This window comes from Eutrigla gurnardus (assembly GCF_963514095.1).
Source record: "Eutrigla gurnardus genome assembly, chromosome: 12".
Taxonomy (NCBI): Eukaryota; Metazoa; Chordata; class Actinopteri; order Perciformes; family Triglidae; genus Eutrigla; species Eutrigla gurnardus.
The window spans coordinates 15,254,549-15,275,572 of NC_139926.1; the positions used below are offsets into that span (position 1 = coordinate 15,254,549).

Consider the following 21,024-nt stretch of genomic DNA (forward strand, 5'->3'; position numbering starts at 1 on the left):
GTTAGGAGTGTAACCCCAGTTTGCCCTGTGTGTGTGCCTGCTAAATGTTTGAGCATAATTATGCACTTTGCCCATGTTGCCAGGAGTTTGCTTGCCACGGGTTTTGTTGTGATCGCAGCTCAGCTGACATTTGCATTTCAAAAACCTGCCAACTTTTAGAGATAACTAACCCCACCATCATCCCTATCAATGGCCGTAGCTGCACTCCCTCACAACCTGAGTGACTTCTTATTTAGTCAAAAGACAGAGACTGTGCGATTAAAATGTTTAGATTCTCTAGGATGAATAAAATAATAGGTAGAGCTTGCAAACACTTTCCTCTTTAGATAGACTGGACGTTACACAGTTTGAAATTCATCAAGGCTGCAGCTTGATGCTGAATTTGCTTGACGGATGATACCAGAGAGCAGCTTTTGCTGTTTGCAGCCCGGAATTATATTCAGAGAGAGAGGAGGCCCGGGTTATGCCTGTGCATTAATGAGCACATACACTTGATATATGCAAGACATCCTTGGAGCTGCAGCCTTATTTGCACAATCCAAATCTGAGCTGTCTCAAACATTAAAAATCTTTATCTAAATTGTCAGCTTTTCTTTATGTCCATCTCCACCTCTTTAATTAGTGAGGATTTAATGAGGGAAATCAACACGGGGCGGTGGGATTTAACTCTGGTCACGTCATTAGTGGATGAAATGCCCCTCAATTATTTTACATTAAATGTACATGAAGAAGATGATGTAGCTGGGCTGCACAGATGTTCTGAATATTGATCTGTTTGTGATTCTGTAGATGGAAAGTAATATTAAATGTTCTTAAGCTATCAGTCAGGGAGTGCAATACATCCAGAATCCATGCCATGCTCCAACTTGTGAATGTAATTTTTAATTAGGCAGTTTCTTTTGCTTTGACCTTCCGAGGTTGGGTCAAGCACGGCTACAACTGTATCATTTATAGCAATTGTAGGTGAGGTTTCGACTGAGTTACTTACTGACAGATGTAAAAACTCCTATAGAATATGTAGTTTGAATCATTACTCCTAATAACTGAAAAAGACAGGCCATAATATTGAGGTTTAAAATGATGTGTATGGTTTCTCGTGGGAATAACTGGTCTTTGGGGTCTCACTCAGTCATCTGTGCGTAGACTGAATGTAGTGGGTAGTGGTCCCTACGGGTCCGTAACAAAGCTGATACTGCTCTGCAAAGCTATACTGTATTTTCCTGTTGTTGTAGGGGTTGACAAGTCAGACTCCCTTTTTGCATCGCACCGTGGAATACAAATGGGTTCCTGTATACTGTGCCGTCTGTGTGTGTGTGTGTGTGTGTGTGTGTGTGTGTGTGTGTGTGTGTGTGTGTGTGTGTGTGTGTGTGTACGTGCTGCAGCCTGCAGGTCATGTGTGAAGACTCTCTGACACACACACACACACACACACACACACACACACACACATCCACAGGCGCATAACAACACAAACATAAACACCGGCGCATCCCATTACAGACTCAAAGAGACACGCGGGCAGATCTAGCCTCCTCTAGCTCCTCATCGGGGAACCTCTGACTGATTGACCACTTCTTTTCCCCCGTCGTTTGACTTGATTTCACCCTTTAACTCCCGCCGGACCATATTGGATCATCGCGGCCGGAGTTGCGCCCGGATCGTGCCATGCGAGCGTCGCCGTGTCCGTGGGGGGCGGCGGGGGACGGCGGGGGACGGGGGCGCTCTGCTCTGCTCTGCTCGGTGCAGGACGTAGGAGACAGTCGCTCTCCAAGGTGCTGAAAGTCGGAGCGCTCTCTCCTCAGTCTCGCCCGCCGACGACGACGAACGCGACCTCTGACGAACACCGAAAATCAAACAATGACTGGCTTCAATCTCGTTTGGTTTCATTTCCCTCCTCCCCCGCACTCTAACTTCTAACCCTTCTGGATTTTTTTATTTCATTTTCCACGCAACCGCTGGATGTATGCAACACGACTGACTGCAGCTTTGTAATATTCACCTGCTTCGTTGGGAAATATTGACTCCGGGGTTCTCAGGGAATAGGGGATTTTTCTTGCTGTTTTTCTCTGTCTCTTTCCGTACTGCATGCCACTGGACGTGAACTGTTTGTCTCAAAAAGGTGAGTCCGATGAGGATAATCATGAAGCAGACCTACTTTGGATATCGCTTTCTTTCTACTGGAAAGGGGGAACCATACCTCCAAAAGGCTGGTGTTTAATTGCTTTTAAACCCATCATCACGACCGGATTATAGTGTCTTGCGGAGTCTGGTGAATTCACCCTGTGGATAAAGTGAAGTTTCCAATAGGCTAGGCGACTATCGTTAATCTGCTAGCCCTCTATGTGTCGGGCTCTTTGGCTTCACACTAAGTGGATATCAAGCCATTTCAACGCGGTGAGTTTGCCCCATATACCGTGTAAATATACATCCCTGTTGTTGCTGGCATTTCGATTGATCCGTCAAGACACGCAGCATTGAGACACCGAGCGATTCCGAGCCGAGGGGAGATGTTTATTTTCAGCTATGTATTGCTTTACTGTCTGGATTCACCTCTGTGGGTTTTCCCCCTTTCCGAGGGAGTGATGCATTTTGGGTTAAATCATTGCGTATGCATGATTCGGGACATTTGCATGTTACATGGCTGATTTAGTAAGAACAGGAGGTGGGTGGACGTCCTAATTTGTCAAATCATTGACTTCCAAAGCAATAGAGCAATAGCTACCTGTTGTCTCTGGTCGCTCTCACTGAGTTTGGAATTGTACAACGACAGCTAATAGGTTGTTTTTTTGATTGTGGAGAATAATAACCGAGCCCACTCCACCCACTTCAGATAGTGGATGTTGTAACCTTTTCCTCTGTAGTTGGACGCGATTTTTGCACGAAGAGAATCATGTCGAATATTTCTGATTTATTGTCAGGAGTAATGGTATTAGCCTGCATCCCATCAGTCTGGGGAGATAGAATAAAGAAACTTGAATGAGCCTTGATGGCTGTTTGCAGCAGTGCAACATATCCAGGCGTATAAGCAAAGTAGTCTATTTGGATTGTGAGATTTATGAGGATGTGCAAAAACAGCAGCAGTGGAATCATCATCCATCATTTCATCTCCCTTTTTCCCCCCCACTGCAGCCCTTTTCCTCAAGTGGTGATGATGATGGTGATGATGATAATGAAGCACAGGACAGATCCGGAGAGGATACCGGGAGCCTAGGGATGACATCCACACTATTTTGTTGAACGTGGATATCGATGCCGCGGCGAAGGATGGGCCCTCTCCTCTCGGCCGCCTTCGTCCTCCTGCTGGCCCTGAGCGCCGTGTCTCCGGCTTCGGTGAGTAACCACGAGGATTACACCGCGGACGAGGCGGAGCGGACCGCCAGTGAAAACATCGTCTTCGATGACTACCGGGGCAAAGGATGCGTGGACGACAGTGGCTTCGTCTACAAACTCGGGGAGCGCTTCTACCCGGGACACTCGAACTGTCCGTGCGTGTGCACGGAGGACGGGCCTGTGTGCGACCAGCCCGAGTGCCCCAAACTGCACCCCAAGTGCACCAAAGTGGAGCACAATGGATGCTGCCCCGAGTGCAAGGAGGTTAAAAACTTTTGCGAGTACCGGGGGAAAACGTATAAAATACTGCAAGAATTCAAGGTAAGAATGATTCCACATGCATATTTTGTAAAACAACAACTTTTGGTTGAGATGCTTCAACTTAAAAAAACAAACAAAGTCAAGGCAATTCTAGGACTACATGCTATTGTCTTTCAATGTGATTATGAAATAGTTAATACGATTACATATACACTTATTGAAGGGCCATAATGTCTCCATGAGTTGGTTCCATCTGGCCAGGTAGATTCAGTCAAAGTCTGGAGTAACTTACATGGCAGTACATGTTGACAGTTGATGATCTGATATGTAATGGGGGGAGTGAAGCTTAGGGGGAGTATATATATCACTTCTTGGCAGACTGTAAAAAGTATCATGAAAATGTGTTTATTGGCTAAGGGCACCAAGATGGCTGCCTCCCAGAGTGATGTCATCCCCCCTCCCTGCACCATCAACTGAACATTCAACCACCATCACTGAGCTGACAGATGCCATAAGAGTATTTTAGTATTTTAATGCTTGGATTTTTGGACGCTGAGTCATGACTGGCATATTTTGTTTCCATGTGCCTTGCGGAGCGAGCACCGTGTCTACCCACCAGACCAGTGTCTCAGGGGGATTTATCGAGCTGATTAGAAATGACACCATTAACATGACAGCTCAGGTCTGGGTTTCGATTTTTTCAACCCATGTTGAAAATTCCTCATTCATACTCACAATTAATTGAATTGTCTCTAAAAGTATCTGTGATGTTAAGTTTTCAGGACTGTACTTTTGGAGGGGTTGTTTTCCTCATCTATTATACATGTGCTTGTCTCCTTTTCTGGATTTAACATTGACATAATGTTAGAGGCAACCTACCAGTGAGCCCAATGTTTGAGACATTGCCAGATTAAATGTTTCCAAACTAAACTATTCTTACCATGGAATTATCCGGAAACTCATTTTTTTTCTATGTATATATCTATCCATCTATCTGCACACACGACTGAAAGCATTGCAGCTACTTTGCACCAACATGCTAAAAAATCTTTTAAAAGAAAATTTCAAAATATTTCCTCAAATTATCAAGTCATCTTTTGTTTACATGCAAAACATGTGTTTTTCTAACTCCAATTAGTATTACGAGTCATTTTTGGCCACTTTTAGTCAGCGGGGCAAACTGTAAACACAATAACAACATATTATCTTATGAAGTTGTTACAGCGAATGTTGTAGCAAACATTTGTGTATTTAAACATCCAGCGAAGAAACATTAAAATCTGACCTGTCTAGCCTATTTAAGCTCTGTTTTTGGTCTCTGCCAACCCCTGGGGGAATAATTGGCTCCTTAGCACTTAAATGTTGACCTGCTAGTTGCCAACTTTGCTCTCTGGGGCAGGCAACACCGGTAGCATTCGGTTGTTTTAATGGAGCCTTTTTTTTAACTATAAACTGCTGCCTGGTTCTGCTTGAGATGAGGTGTGAGACATTGTCAGTAAACCAAAACAAAATTGTCAGCCATAAAACCAAAACCCATTAGCCAAAGATGCGAAAATATTCTCTAGAGCTGAAGGGACCACCAGAGTCTCTCTGCAAGTGTCAAACAATCCCTTTCACATATACACGTGTCCCCCACAGTGTCCCAGGGAGACACATGTCCCTAAATAAGTATATGGGCTGTAACCAGTGTGGACAGAAATCACATTGTAGGGCTTCATAAGAGGGGGAGAAGTGCATTCCTACCACAATGGATGCATCAAGGGGTGTGTATTCTTCGAGTACTCCCCGCTGGTGTCCCCCACTGCCTGAGGAAAGCAAAGCGACATTTCTCAGTGGGACTCAGCTTCAGGATCACAAAGTGTTAAAATGACATGAGCTTTAAATTACAAGCAGGCGGTTCGACCTATGAGCAACGATATCAAATACAGTGGGCAACAATGTAAACCATTTACAATAGAGTAGATTAAAACTGTATGCACATGGGCTGGACAGCAGTGGTGAATACGTCCAGGCAAAGCAGCAGTGTGGTGCTAAATGTACTAAAAGAGAACAAAGTCACAGCAACTGGCAACTAGATACCTCAGAGGGAATCTCCCTCCGACATTAGCATACTACTATACCATTTACCTTGCTCAGTATGGGGTTCCGCATCTAAGAAACAGAATGGCTGGCTCGATTGTGGCTCTAACAGGGGAGACTGGATTTGTCTCTAAAGAGTCAGAGTATGCTATTAGTGTCTTAAATTGAAACAAAAACAGCATTATCTATAGCCTACCTCTTCAGGTCACAGATACATCAATCGGGTCAGAGCCGCACCACAACATGATAGACAAATAACCTCATTTAATTCCCGGTAACACACTAGAACCCACTTTTCTCTCCAAAGGTTACCCAACATAAACACAGCAGTCCTGCTACACAGGCACTAATTGCCCTCACCTGTCCTCATAAAGGCGGGGAACACTCTCACCCTACCTACCTGGGCGGTGCTCCAAATCTAAATGGCAGCCCTCACACACATATAGTGATTTGACCCATTGTTAATATAAAATATGATATATCAAGTTAGGGAGGTATAATGTTGATCATATTAAGCTGACTACTACTTGGCCTATATCAGAGGAGGATGAGCGTGTGTTTCCTGTGTTGAAGGAAAACACCTGATTACATGCTTGAATCAGAAAGTTGTGTATGAACATCATTTGCAGAAAGTGGACATTTACACCAACAGTTTTAAAACCTCGCTGCAAAGCTTCAGCAGAATGTTGTGTAATCTGTAGTGTTTGTTTCCATTTGCATAATGACTTCGAGGTGAATCAAAGACACCTCTGCTGGGAGATGTCGGAACATGTCACACCTGTGAATATTAGCAAGCTGAGGGGGGTACACAGTTAGTTAAGCCAAACAAATGCATAATTAATCATCCTGATACCGTTTATCTGTATTAATGTACAGCCTTTTATAGTTGCTTTTAATTTTTCATGTCTCTGCCTCTCGTACATTCAGCTGAATTAATTAACCTGGATTTGTATAGGGGCCAATTATTTGAATAAATAATTATTCAATCAACATACAAATGGATTAGCAAGAACAATTCCAACATCTTTTCTCTGTGTTTATTATTATTGTTATTATTATTATTATTATTATTATTATTATTATTATTATTATTAATTGAATTCCTCTAGCACTGACTTGTTAATTGGATAAAATAACCAATTTGAAGACATGGACTTCAATATTCTTATATATATATATTTTCTATTAAATGAATGAATGGATTTATTAATCAGAAATACATTGATTGTGAAAATATTTGTTCGTTGTGGCATGACAGTGACTTACCGTAGTGTTGCTGTTGATAAAGGGTGTGTGGGATCAGCCCGTTTAAAAACCCATGTACTTAATCTGTACTGATCGGTGTGTTTGCATGTCAGACAGCATCAAGCTCCGTCCTGTAAGACCACAGATTTGGTAAGAGCCGCTGTGAGTGCATAAGCCTGGCAGTGTGATGTGAGATCAAGTCCATCAATACTGCAGCTCACCCTCATGCTAACCTTGACTCGATGTCCCAGGGAGGGAAGGACACCTCTTTGCACTTGAAGGAGAATTTATTTATTTTTTTATTTTTGTTCTTATTGATCATCTCAGTGAAAACAGCATAAAAGAAATAAGAAAAGATGCAATCCGTGAGGATCCGCCCCCCCCAATCTAAGACCACACAAAGTAACTCAAATGTCTTTGTCCACATCCTGTGAGGGTTGGGTCTATTCAGTGAGGACATTCAAGCTTCAGAACCCTGCTGTGTTCAAGGAAATCAAAGGCCGTCAGTATCTGATATAAAGACCCCTGTTTAGAGTTGCCGACAGGGTTAACCTTTGGTGTTGGCCTCATTGGCATTTCCCTTGCGGTGCTCGTGCTACATTGTGCCGACGTTTGCGTTTATATTCAGTAGCAGATAATGGAGCAGAAATGCAGAGGATGCACAGCATCTCAGAACAATAACAGGAGCGATGCGGTCAGTCCGGAGCTTCTGGGATAATCTTGTGTTTAAGTTTGAATAAAGAATTACGGTATACGTAAGTTGGCACCAAGCGACACTATTTAATCATTTTCATTGTGCTGGAAATCCCATCATGCAATATGTCAGTCATTAATTTCCCATGCAAGGAGAGTATGCAGTCATTGTCAATGCAAGTGGTATTGGGCATTCGTTCAACACAGAGCTACTGACTGCAGTGCAATGTCAGCCTGTCATTCACTGAATCGAATGCTGGTTTAACTCATGCATCAGCAACCTGACAATTAAGTCTAAAGCACAGTCCAAACAAAGCACAGAGAAGCTCTGATCACAACACACACAGGGGGACGGTGACTTCATGTTCTGCTCGGGATGCCATTACTCCACTCCACTACCACATAGCAAATAGTTGCTAATGCTCTGAATATGGAATTTAGGATATAATAAGTATTTACTTCTAGCAACAGAGTACACAACATATAATACAATGTTGATTCATGTAGGAGAATTACGACCAGTGGGTGTATTTTCTACTCTTGTTCTGTTACCCTGTGAGAGAGTCATGCCACTCAACCTTAGTAGGTGTTTCACCTACAGGGTCCCCCGTCAGATGAGGAAGGGACCAGTCCGCCCAGCATGGCTGCCGGCGTCCCTCTGGCCCCAGCGCAGCTGCAATCAAGAACCGGGAGATATAGGGTGAGTTCAGATCCCAGATCTTCAGGCTAGGGCTGGGATGTGAACTCAAATGTGAACAATCCCGTCCGTGCTTCCTGCGATCCCCCTAGTGAAGGGATGCAGTGTTAAAAAAAAAGAAAAAAAAAAAAGTGGGCAGGGCTCCAACATTTGCAGTGACAAATGGACACACCATAGATTACAACCATCAGAGTATCTTGTTTAATTTTTCATTCAGAGGCACCAAATGTTAATTGATTCATTTGCACGTAATATAACTGCTAAAACATGCAGCCTTAATACGCCTCCTCACCTTTCCTTAAAATCCCCATGAGACAGGTACTAATCTTTCCAGTGCAATGCAGTTAAGGCCTACTACTGAGTGGGGATAACATATGGAGGGAATTATACTTTCAATTTGTCTCTTTCATGTGACTTTTAATTGTTCAATGCAACAAATGTCTTTGCAGACAATCACAACAAATACACATATATTAAATTAAATAATATTAAAACAGCACACACACATGCACACACGCACACACACGCACACACGCCCAGGGCTGCCTTCACATCACCCGCAATAGTAATTAGTGACTCAGCACTTTTCAGCACTGACACCTATGAGATAAAACAGTCAGAAAAGCTGTAAAAATGATTGCTCCAATAGGTTTTCCCATCCAATATGCCAGAGGCAACAACGGTGTTAATTAGAAGCAATTATTAAGTGAAAACATCGGGGCCACAAAGAAGTTTCAAAAACGTTTTTTTTCTTATTTGAACTTCCTTGCACTAAAAGTACAAAGAATCAAAGGTGTTTTGAGCATCCGACTGCCCTCATCCACAAGTCCTCCTCTCTCTCTGTGTATTCCCTGACCAGCAGTGAAATATTTATTTTGACTCGAACAACAGTAGCATGCTGTTTGACCGTCAATCCGTTCCTGGCATTCCTGTTAACCACATGGCTGAGATTCCTGTGACCCTCTTGTGCAGCTTCAAAGTTACTGACATTACCATTTTCCACCGTTAAAGGTTATTTGACTATTTGTTGCTTCGTCGTCTTTATTTGTCTCCGAGGGGGAATGAGAAGCACCAAAGCTGATTCACTCTCATATCCAGTCAATGAGACTTTTCTCCACCAAAACATCTGGCAGCATGTTTATGTTCAGGCCTTCTTTACTTATTCATGTTAATTCCATTCAATTATCGTTATACACATTTCAGAGGGAAACATTTTATTTTTTACTCCACAACATTTATCTATAATTACGTGTTTTCATTTTCCAGATTATTATATTTATAAACTATCCATCATTATGGATGAAACCAAAAAACAGTTCAGTTATTAAAATTAATTCTGCCTACAGTCAGATGTTGCGAAGATGGTAATACATCTATTTCAATAAATAAAACTAACACTTTGATTGGAGGCATTTCACATTATGAGTAATTTAACTTTTGATACAGTACAACAGTAACAGTTGTGTCTTTTGGGGAGATTGACTTGTATTGCTGTGTTTTAATCGAAGAAAATATCACAATACTTCTTCCATCACTATCAGGATCAAATCTTGTAGCAGAACACTAATAACAATTTTCTGACTGTAACCCCCCAAAAACAACAAAACAATATGTATCACTACCGTCTTTGAAATATATATTTTTTATGTATTTGGCATAAACGAAGATTCCATTACAGCAAAAAGGGCACTTCTTTATTGCATGGATTATGATGCCTCACAGGATATGCAACAGAAATGAATCAGAAAACATTGCAATATACTTCAATATACTTGTTGTTTTTTTTCTGCATCTGCAACAAGTCTTTGACCAGGGTAATTCCAAGTGCACAAAATAAGCATTTAGTAATTCCAGAACCATAAATAATAAATCTAATAAGTCTTTGTTTTTGACTCGCATTCATTTACAAAAATATTGATTGCATCGCCTAAAACCACCTGAATAATATATGTTAATTCTTATTCTTAGTTCCTTTTTATCCCTACAATTTACCAGCAATAACTTTTCTTCTTGGAAGAAAAATGAAATCTTAGTACATTAACTATGCATCCCAAACGTCTTCTTTAAGGACTACGTATATGATGTCTAATCATCCTCTTTTCTAGCCTCTAAAGATAGTGATGTGGGGAAAAGGGAAACTGTATCCGTGCCAGATGCAGACTGCAGCATAACTGTGTCTAATTGTCCCAACTTGTTATGTTTTAAGAGTCATTTCCTTGCTTTATGTTTGGCGGTTGATCAAATATTCATCAAAACTGGTGTAAGCTGGATCCTTACCATCCACTTAACTAATTGTCCCAGTCCTAGAGGGAATCCACGATTGTGCTGTGCTTTTACCCATAATTACATAATTCAAACTAACATGTAATCAACCATTTACTGCTTAGTAAAGTTTCTGTTGTGGAGCGGAATTTGATGTTGTTAGCCTGTTGCTTTTATTTCCAAAAGATGTAATAACTATTAGATGCATGGTTTTGCGGGGATGCCATTCATTGCTGCTTTTGTGATCGAGGATGCGTTTCCTGGCACTGATGATATTCGGGATATGAAATTCACATACGACGTGAGGAATCTTGTTATTCATATCCTTTTAGTTTTGTAGCAATATCCAAATTTCCAAATGTCTGCCTCCATATCCAGCCAATCTAATTTCTTTACCCACCAAACTCTTCCAGCATTTGAAAATGATCCCATTTAGATGGACGATTGATGGTGTTAATGTCTCCATCTTATCAGCAGTAATAAAGGACGAGAGCAACAACACAGTTCATCCACTGCTTTAGATTTTTAGACCTTTCTTAGGCGTTCCCTTTCCCTTCAGAAAGTGTTTCAAATATATGGGCCAGACTTGCCCATCAGCATGTAATATTCCTACAGCACCTCCGCTTTTTGCATTCTTCTTATAGTTTGGAAATAAAGTAAAGTTGGTTCAGCTCACCAATGTCCATGATCCATTGATTCATAACTTAATTATTAATTCCAGGTTTCTGAAACCAGGATATGATGTTTGCCCGCAAAACTACAACCAGGATTCTACAAAATCAAAAAAGGATCATTAGTGTGCATGAAAACACCTGAAGTGGTATTGTACCTTCATTTAAGGACTTTTTAATAAACACAAAGCTTGAAGTTTATTATTTTAAACTGCAAATTTACTATTACCGAACAGAATCTTGACCGAACCTGGGTTCCCGCCGCTGGCAGTGTCATCTTAAAGTGGGGTGTAATTTATTTTATATGTTGCCCAAGGTCAACCCAGAAGGCTAAAGACAGCAAAGCTAGGTGAGCTTTATTTATCCAATTACTGGGACCAATACAAAGACAAATATGCAGAATCAGAAAAATCTGAAATGCAGCCGTGGCATCTTGAGTTGAAAACTGCATGTGTCAGACACGGCATATGCACCACTGCCGAATGCTGACCCCGAATCCCACCTTGGGATCCCCCCACAGATTAAACCTGTCAGGTTGGCAACATGTAGTCCATCTTGCATATCTAGGAGACAACATATCACTGTGTAATTGGTACGTTTCTGTACGAGTGCTCACACTGACAGCGGGGACGATAACTGTAAGGATGTTTAACTCTGAAATCAAGGAATCGTTTTGCGTGGATTATTTACATGAGCGCACTGGTGTCAACCATTTGCGTGGGTAAAATACGAGAGGGATTTTCGACAGGAATTTCCAATGAGAGGGGAGTCAAGTTGTAAATGTTCAGGTCCCATCTCTGTGTGTATTTCTGAAAAGCTTTTATTATTTCAGTGCAGCTACACTAGAGGAGGAAAGGCATGTTTTACATCAGGGAGTGGAAGCTTTAAAATATGCAACAGGCACAATGAATGAGCAGATTAAATCCATCGCCATTAACATTGCTAAGAGTGTGATTATTTTAAAGCAGAGAACATTGTCACACATGCTGGAAATGCAGTCCCTGTTCCTGCACTTATTCATTTCCTCGGAAGGAGTTTGATTTGATTTTTTTTGTTGTTGCCCTATATACACATCATATCCAAAAGATAGTTTCCTATCCTAACTTTTAATCCCACCAGACAGATGTCTGACATATCAGGAAGTACATCTGTTGTAGGGGAGACCGTTTTATACATTCTCTACCACAAGGATAGGATGTGGAATGGTACGCTCCGTTGTCTCTGCTCTGTTCCTTGTCGATCTCATTCTACAGACAGTAAACAGTTCTAAGTTAAGGATGCATGGCCACAATCGGAGAATGGGTTACGCATTCACATTTGCTTCCTTTTCCACAAACCCTCACCATCCTCCATCGTTGCTCATATTCAATTTGTAGCTGCAGTGCGTCCAGACTTCCATATAAAAATGCAAGCCCGGCCACTTAATGGATACTGGCAATATCGGCTGATAAACGTCACATTAAAGCATCCACAGCCTTTTCACTTCTCTCTACACAAAACTGAACAGTGGAACTGTTTTTGTTGTCTATTAAATTGTGGTATGTGAAAATGTAACAAACTGTCCAGAACTAATGCAGTATGGGATATTTGATGGCATCATGACAAAAAACATTAATTCCACAGAACAACATCCAGCATTTTAAAGGAATAAAATCATTATAATATTATGCAAAATGCTCTTCCTGCAGAGAGATAAGATGAGAAGTTTGATACCACTCTCTTGGCAGTAAATGTGCAGCTGGAGCATGCAATTAGCTAGTTAGCATAAAGCCTGGAAACGAGGGGGAAACAGCTAGTCTGACTCTGTCCCAAGGTAACAAAATCTGCCCATCAGCACCTCTAAAGCTCACTCATTAACACATTGCATCATATGTGTTAAATCTGTACAAAACCTTGACAAAAATGAATTGATATGTATTGAAATATTCACTGCAGTAATTTGTGGATGTCAAACGGATAAGTGACCCGGTACATTATGACTCATCTGAATCATTTCGTTTGGTTTCAGTTGCTGTTCGCCACACACACAAAAAACAACATAGCTTACCAAATGTTCTGAAAATACGAGACATGTGTACCCTCGAAGCTTGATGAGGCAGACGGTGTAAAGAAGAGTACACCCGGTGGAGAGAATCTTTACTATGATAAGCAGAAGAAAAAAATAATATGATGAACGGTTGACCTTTTCATGATTTGGAAACAGTTTGTATTTTTCCGCTCCATGTCATTGCATTACAGTTCATTTTACGGTCAAGAGATTGTGCAACGATACAGTCAGGTAAAAGGATAGAGAGCTGCATAGTGCTGATTTCCATGTTGCAGAGGTGGGAAGATAAGCCTCGGAACCGTTTCCTGAGGCGGGCCGCAGCAGAATGCAGCAAAATAAAATATCAGGAACGCTACTTTATAGACTCCCTTGTTACTGTAGTTAATTCTGGTGATTTTATATAAAGTCAGCTACAGACTGCTCGTTTGTTGAGATGCAAGAAGCCAAATAAATATGACTTTTTGAATCATTTATTAACTTTCTGTCTTCATGAAGACTGTATGAGATGCATACTATTCAGCATAGGGGCTGGTTACACACACACACACACACACACACACACACACACACACACACACACACACACACACACACACACACACACACACACACACACACACACACACACACACACACACACACACACACACACAAAGGTGAAACCTACGCAATCATCTAACCATGTCTCTCCCCCCCCTCCCTCCCCTCTGCCCACAGCCGTCACCCTGTGAATGGTGCCGTTGCGAACCAAATAATGAGGTGCACTGTGTGGTGTCGGACTGCGCCGTCCCAGAGTGTGTCAACCCTGTGTACGAGCCGGAGCAATGCTGCCCCATCTGTAAAAACGGTAAAAAAAACACTCATCTTCTCTGCAATTCAACGCACACTCACACTCGAAAGTCATTACATTTTCATTAAACCAACGACGGCAAGTTTATCTGTGGTATCGCCATTTGATGGCCGTGCCTTTAGAGGATGAGGATGTAATTGATGTTTTATGAATTAAAATTATTACCGTGGGCCCGTTGGACACTAATGAGCAGTACTAGTTTTAATTATAAATGACACACTAAGCAGAGTAAACATTAGCCCATTGATTAAAGGCACGGTAGGAGGGACTAATGGGTCCTAGGAGAGTCTTTTATCTCCCAGTGCCCTGACGCCCTTGTCACACACAGCCAATCCCTAAATTAGAATTATAGAATTCCAATGGTTCACTGGCTATTTACAAGGCGAGGTGGGAGATTTCCCTTTTTGCCAGCACCAATCCTGTGGGACAGATGGAGCTTTATGACTAAAGTACAGGGACTGCTCATCTGTAATGTGATTCTGGCTGGAATGCTCAACAGCAACAAAGTTAAAGGCAGGTACAACACAATGTTGATTTTTCTTTTTCATTTGACATCATGTGTAGCTCCAGATCATGAGAGCTGAAGGAGCACGTCTACTCATTATATTGACTGTCAAAATAGACACATTTGTTCACGAGTATTCCTGTTGGTGGATTTTTTCTTTTTCTTACAAGCAGTATTAGACCTATAAATGTGCTGAGAGGAACTTTGTTTGAAGCAGATGCTAAATGGTTATTTCCCCACAACGACCCACATTTTCTTTCACACTTTTCTCTCACGTCTTCTTTGCTCCCGTTGCTTTCTCTTTTTTATTTCAACACACATACACATACAAACACCCACAGTAACAAGGCTGCAGAAGCTGCTAGAAGAGAGCTAATCCGGGCTGACAGGACACAGTGACACACTTGGCATTTCAGGGTAGGCCTGCCGTTTCTAGGCTCCCCAAGGGTGCCCGGTCAGGCTCTGGCAGCCGGTTAAATCTCAATGGGAGCTGAGGGCTGTGGGGAGAGGACAATGAAGAATGTTGTTTAGCTCTCATTTTTTTGGCCGACGGACAGGGGGTTGTGAGAGGAAGACATCCTCTTATGTGCTCTGGTTAGACATGCAATCAGTAGAAGACAGTCACGCATTTGTCATTTACTTTACCTGCTGCAAGTGTTTGGTTTCAAATCATTATGTGGGATGAGCACAATGCTTTTTCTACAAAAGTTAGTACTCACAGCTGTCACTCTAGCAGCTTGTGGAGAACTCTTGTTATGGCACTGAGTGCATGGGCGCACAGGCAGGTAGGCCGTTCAATAACTGGACAGGCTTAAAGTGGTCCATCATCTCTAAGTCAATGTTATTTTGAATGGCCTTTCAATAATAGCCCACGTCGTGTCCACGTTGCGTACCAGTGGATGTCCTTGTGCATGAATCGCACCGTGCCGATCCGGACTTGAGGCTCAGTCGTGCCTGGGCACTGAACGGATGGCCTATTGTGAGTGCACCCTGAGACTAGGTTTCTGTAATTAATGTGAGGTATGTAGTGCTGTTAGCAAAGGTTGGTTAATGATAGAGGTGTAACCATTCATTCGATTAATCGATTGTCAGTCCTATCGATTCTACTAAATCGATCTGCTAAAATAAATAAATAGAATGAATCGTTTTGGCTTCACCAATAATAGATATAAATGCGTTTAATTGGATGAATCACGATTCTTAATTCTGATTAATGTTTTAAGACTTTTAAGACACTCTCTTCCCTGCCAGCGTGTAGTCTATTAAAAAATGTTAAAAAAATAACTGAGCATTACATTTTTGTATTCAGCATAAAATATTATGCAGGACTACTTTTTATAGAATAAATATGTTTAATAAGTAATTCTGTGGTCGGTTTATTTTTTCACCTTTCAGAATAATACAGATCAGTCTCACTCGCATTATTGCATGTTTATTTCATGGATATAGAATTTTGGTTACAAGTTACAGAATCAAATCGAATAATTACAAAAATTGTCCTTGCCAAGTACGGTATCGTTAATCGAATCGAAGGGAATCCAAAGATTCACACCCCTAGTTAGTGAGCATGCAAACTGTGTTGCTATTCCACGAACAACTGAGCTAAGGATACAAAAACGTAACAGTTACCGTTCCTTGAAGAAAAGGTCGATCCGTGTTGGTGTCCTCAGTCGATCCTGATGCGTGGAAAGGAGGAATTTCTAGTGAGTCTCAATGAGACTGAATGAGTTCAGACTTCAATGGGGAGACCAGGATGAGTTGAGCCTTCACAGCAATCGCCTTGGCTTGGTGGCTCGGGAGGCCAGCCCTCGAGGCCAGGAGGTTTTCAGGAGAGAGGGAAAGACCTGGACAGAGGAAAGAGAACGAGTTCAGAGTTTGGTCTGCTCAACAATTCTAATAGCGATGCTTTGAGCTAAATGCTAACATCAGCCAGCTAGCTTGTATCCTCACACTGCACTAGCACTGTTCCAGAACAGCTGAAAGTTCTGGCTGAAAACACTCATTCCAAAATAGTTGGGGTTGGGCTGAATTGTTTAAATTTTTAAAACCAATTAGAATTCTTAAGGGCGGACCAAAATGCTAAGGGCTGAAGTGTTTGAGATTGAGATTTTGCACACGGCTATTGAACACCCATTACATTTTGATTTGGAGGTTGAAATGTGTCTTGATACTTGGGTTAAAATAAGGCTAAATGTGCTGTATGATGGAACATCTTTTACAGGATTAATGATTGTAAGTTCTTAATGGAAGTCAAATTCTGACCACATTTCAGCATCTAAAAAAAAACTACAACCTTGATGTGCAGATGGATTTTTTTGAGCAGCAAATCACAAAAAATAAATGTTGGATGTGGTTATAGCTCATCTGCTTCTCTGTGACCCTGAAAACAGCAACATAGAGCAGAAGGCAGCACAATTGGAAAGTCGTCCCGTGGGAGTGCTTATCTCGGCGAATCACGTTCATTGACTCTGACTGATTCAGCTCTAATCTTTATCATGAATTATATACTGCAAAGTTATCAAGAGATGCGAGCTATTACATATTTCTCATGAAGAATATGATGATGAGAGGTAATGTAGAGACAGCCAAACTGATACTGAAACATTCAAGCTATAATCGTATTTGAGCCAAAAAGGCTGTAATGAGCCCTAGAATGTATCAGGAGAAAACATGATGTTCTGAGACACAGTTTTCACACAGGACAAACATTTCCTGACGTCACTACATTTTATTGGCCGTGAATCGATCACAAGCTCAGACAGGTGACAGTGTGTCCTTTGAACGGTGACAGGTAGCTGAAACCGTGTCCTTGCGGGTCCGAGTGTATCTGGCTATAAACAATGACACTTGGCAGCCAGAACCAGTCATCCTCTTCCCTCATCAACCTCTACTGAGTTTGTCCTGTAACCTGTGCCAGCTGTCCAGAGGCAGATCAATGAGAGTTAAGACTTGGCAAGCGTTTTCAATGTCTCCTCTAAGCTCAGATCAAAGGGCATTTATCAGGTCCAAATGGAGCATGGGACTCATCCATAGGAATAGAATGATTTCTATTTCTATGGACTCATCTATGCTGAGGCAAAGGAGGATGATATTAGGGTGCCAACACCTCGTTCGGCCAGTGTCACATGGCTGTTTATGGCCTCCTGCGCCATAGTTTCATCCATAAACACTTGAACCTTAATCGCTTAGATATCTGAAACTAAAGTTTCTGAAATATTGGGAGTTTCTGGCCAACCCTATGTACCTTTATCTTAAGGCAGTAGCGGCATGTAACTGTGGAAATACATTTACTCAACAACTGCACTTAAGCACAAATTGGAGGTACTTGCACTTTACTTGAAAATGTCCATTTTATGCCACTTTATCCTTATACTCTACTTCATTTCAGAGGCAAATGTTGTTCTTTCTATACTGCATCACATTTGTCTGGCAGCTTTAGATACAGGTTCATTTTAAAGATGATACACACTTCCTTTCCAATGAACAGTCACTCCAAATTTGGGGATTTTTAATTTTTTGAGTTTTTCCTGACGAAAGGAACGATTAAAGGTTGAGTAGGTGATTCTATTCAGAAACACTTTCTGTTTTATTACTCAAAATCCTTGTAACATTATGATAATCCTCAATACAGTAAATGCTCTGACATAAAACATTTTTAAAAATGTCCTTTGTGGCCTTCGCAAGACTGAAAAAACCCCATCCAAACAAAAAATTAGAGCCGGAGAAAATATGATGTGTTCAAATTCAAAGTGGTTTTTCCAAATGACTTGCTCGAAAAAAAACTAAGAAAACGGACTAATGGTGTATTTTCAATGTGGTATAGATACTTTTACTTAATGAAAAGATCTGAAAAATTATTCCACCAGTCAGTAGGCTATGAATATACGCTATTAATTTAGGTCGAAGTCATGGTCTTGATTAAATATTGAAAAAGTCTTAGTTTCAATACATTACCAAGACCATGATCTTCACCTAACCTTAATGATGTGCTGTGAGTTGCCTAAACATTATCATTAAAACACTAATAGGTCATTTTCACTGAGAAGGAAAAAAACAGGTGGTACTCATAACATTGAACAATTGCTTTGTCCCAGCAAACCATGACAGCATGACAATGAACCAGCATGCACAATACCATAAATAAGCAGCAAAATGGAATACACACATCATTCATTTGAATAATTAGGCTACTGTCCCTTTCCTGCTGCAACATGTCAAAACATCTAAGAAAAGGGCCGATGCTCTTCTTGTGCCCAAGTTGAGTAATGGTGCAGATTTGCATGCAGCTGGCCCATGTCCCCAAACATACCCTGTGTAGCTCGGCTCTTCAGGTCAGCTCACATTTACATTGCTGGGGCTCAGGTTGCCTGTCCTAAATCAAATTCACTGGGACAGTGAAGCGTCCGTGGAAATAAGCTGTGAAAGCTACTGTGTCTTCAAGAGTTACGAGACACATGAGTTTTTTACGACTGCTCGTCGAGTCTTGAATCCGGCAGGTTTTTTTTTTACGGAGCTGAATACTGAGTGCAAAGTCACCGTCACCCCAATTGAGCTGCTGATTGCTTCATCTAGATGATTAAAACCGGGAAGAATTCCTGGCACTCTCTGGCTCCGCTGTCTCAAGAAGACGAGGAAGACATACGGCCCCTCAAATCACCCCGAGGCGGGGAGAAACGCAATAAGATTTCATAATTTCACATGGTGTGTTTACCAGTAAGGAATGCAGTGCATTCTCACAAAAGGTAAGCGTGTTTTTACGGCTCCGCAAATGTACCCAGGCTTAATCTGTCTCGCTATCTGCAGAGATTATCAAATACACGAGGTGTTCTGGTTGTACACAATCAAACACACTTTTGAATTAAAGATCAGCACAAAGGGATCCGTGCAGGTAAATCCTAGTGTTTTTAGGATAAATCAGACGTCAAAATTAATCCGAGTTCTTTATTGTTGTGGAAGTCAGCACAGGGTGTGTGTGTGTGTGTGTGTGTGTGTGTGTGTGTGTGTGTGTGTGTGTGTGTGTGTGTGTGTGTGTGTGTGTGTGTGTGTGTGTGTGTGTGGAGAGAGAGAGAGAAAGAGACCATGGAAGGAATTGCTAAGGAGTTCTGTGGCCTTTTCATACCGACTGGAGTGATTAACACCATCCTCCCTGCCGCCTCTCAAAGCAGCTTTCTCCCTCTCTTCCTTTGCTCTCTCTCTGTACTCCAGCCTCTCTGTACTGCCGAGCCAGCGCCTGGCAGCCTTCTCTGCTAGCAGCACATTAGGATGCAAAGCGCTCCATGTCGAGGGAGAAGGGGAGACTAACAAAAGCGCTTTAGTGTTGCAAAAACAAGCCCATCGGTGCATGCCCGTGAAAAGATCTGTACGTCTGCTCTGACTCCCCTAACTCCCTGCAGCTTTCTGCATCACTCCACCATCCCCTCCAAAAAAGAGAAGGCCCTCAGGAGAGCCACATCCATTTCTTGTCGTTCTCATTCCTTCTCTGCTGTCTCTCCCCCCATCCCCCCCTTTCTTCTCCCTTCCTATGCTGCAGGTCCAAATTGCTTTGCTGGAACAACGATCATCCCAGCTGGAATCGAAGTAAAGGTGGACGACTGCAACATCTGCCGCTGCCACAACGGAGACTGGTGGAAGCCGGCGCAGTGCTTGCGGCGGGAGTGCCTCAACGGCCCGACGTTGTCATAGAGAGACTCCACTCGGGACGGTGGAAAAGCTCAGGCAAGGCCCTGCCTACTGCACCATTTTGTATGATTGACAGGGCAGGAGCACAATTCCTAAGCAACCTGAGACGGCATAGCATCGAAGAAATGCTCTCACAAGCTTCACAAACACAAATGTTGCCACTGAGAAGAAGACGAAACTCGTCTCAAGGCTGTTTCCACCCTCCAGTTTTAATCGTCTTATATATTTTCAGAAGTTGACTTGCTTGACTTGCTGCTCTCTCTCTCTCACACACACACACACACACGCACACACAAAAAAAAGTTTCTAAGCTCCTTGAACTCTTTCCGAACCATCGGCAATGTTGGATTGCTCCTGTTGATTTCTGTACGTGTATGTCATCTGCTTGCTGTACTTGTCTCTCACAATCACGCAGGTGTTGTAATATTCCAACAGCAGGAAAAAAACAAACCATAAGCACACTTAACTGCGCTTTTTTTCTTCGTTTGTCATGTGGGGATTGACGGCGGCGGAAGCGTCGCGACGCCGTGCTTGAGTTTCACGACTTCACTCTTAAGAGCTTGTTTACAAGATGCACATCACACATTAAATGTTTGTGTCATCAAAAGACTTTAACACTTTTGATCGCTGTGGCAGGAAATCACCTCTAACACTAAGATGAACTGTTTTATAAACCGTTATAAAACCACCTTGCTGGGCCGTGGT

The 21,024-nt window shown here is 42.0% G+C and overlaps 1 protein-coding gene across 2 annotated transcripts; it reads left to right on the forward strand.

The window, feature by feature from the left end:
* The first annotated feature begins 1,801 nt into the window (after nt 1-1,801).
* vwc2l (von Willebrand factor C domain containing 2 like) lies at nt 1,802-20,536 on the forward strand. 2 transcript variants are annotated; one of them, XM_084022429.1, is made up of 5 exons: nt 1,802-2,394; nt 3,130-3,651; nt 8,210-8,308; nt 14,003-14,132; nt 20,171-20,536. In XM_084022429.1, the coding sequence occupies exons 2-5, from the start codon at nt 3,250-3,252 to the stop codon at nt 20,320-20,322; spliced, it is 783 nt and encodes a 260-aa protein (XP_083878555.1). In that variant the 5' UTR covers nt 1,802-2,394; nt 3,130-3,249; the 3' UTR covers nt 20,323-20,536. The 2 variants fall into 2 exon arrangements, with proteins under 2 accessions (XP_083878555.1, XP_083878556.1); XM_084022430.1 differs by lacking the exon at nt 8,210-8,308 and having other exon boundaries at nt 1,816-2,394.
* Nucleotides 20,537-21,024: the final 488 nt, after the last annotated feature.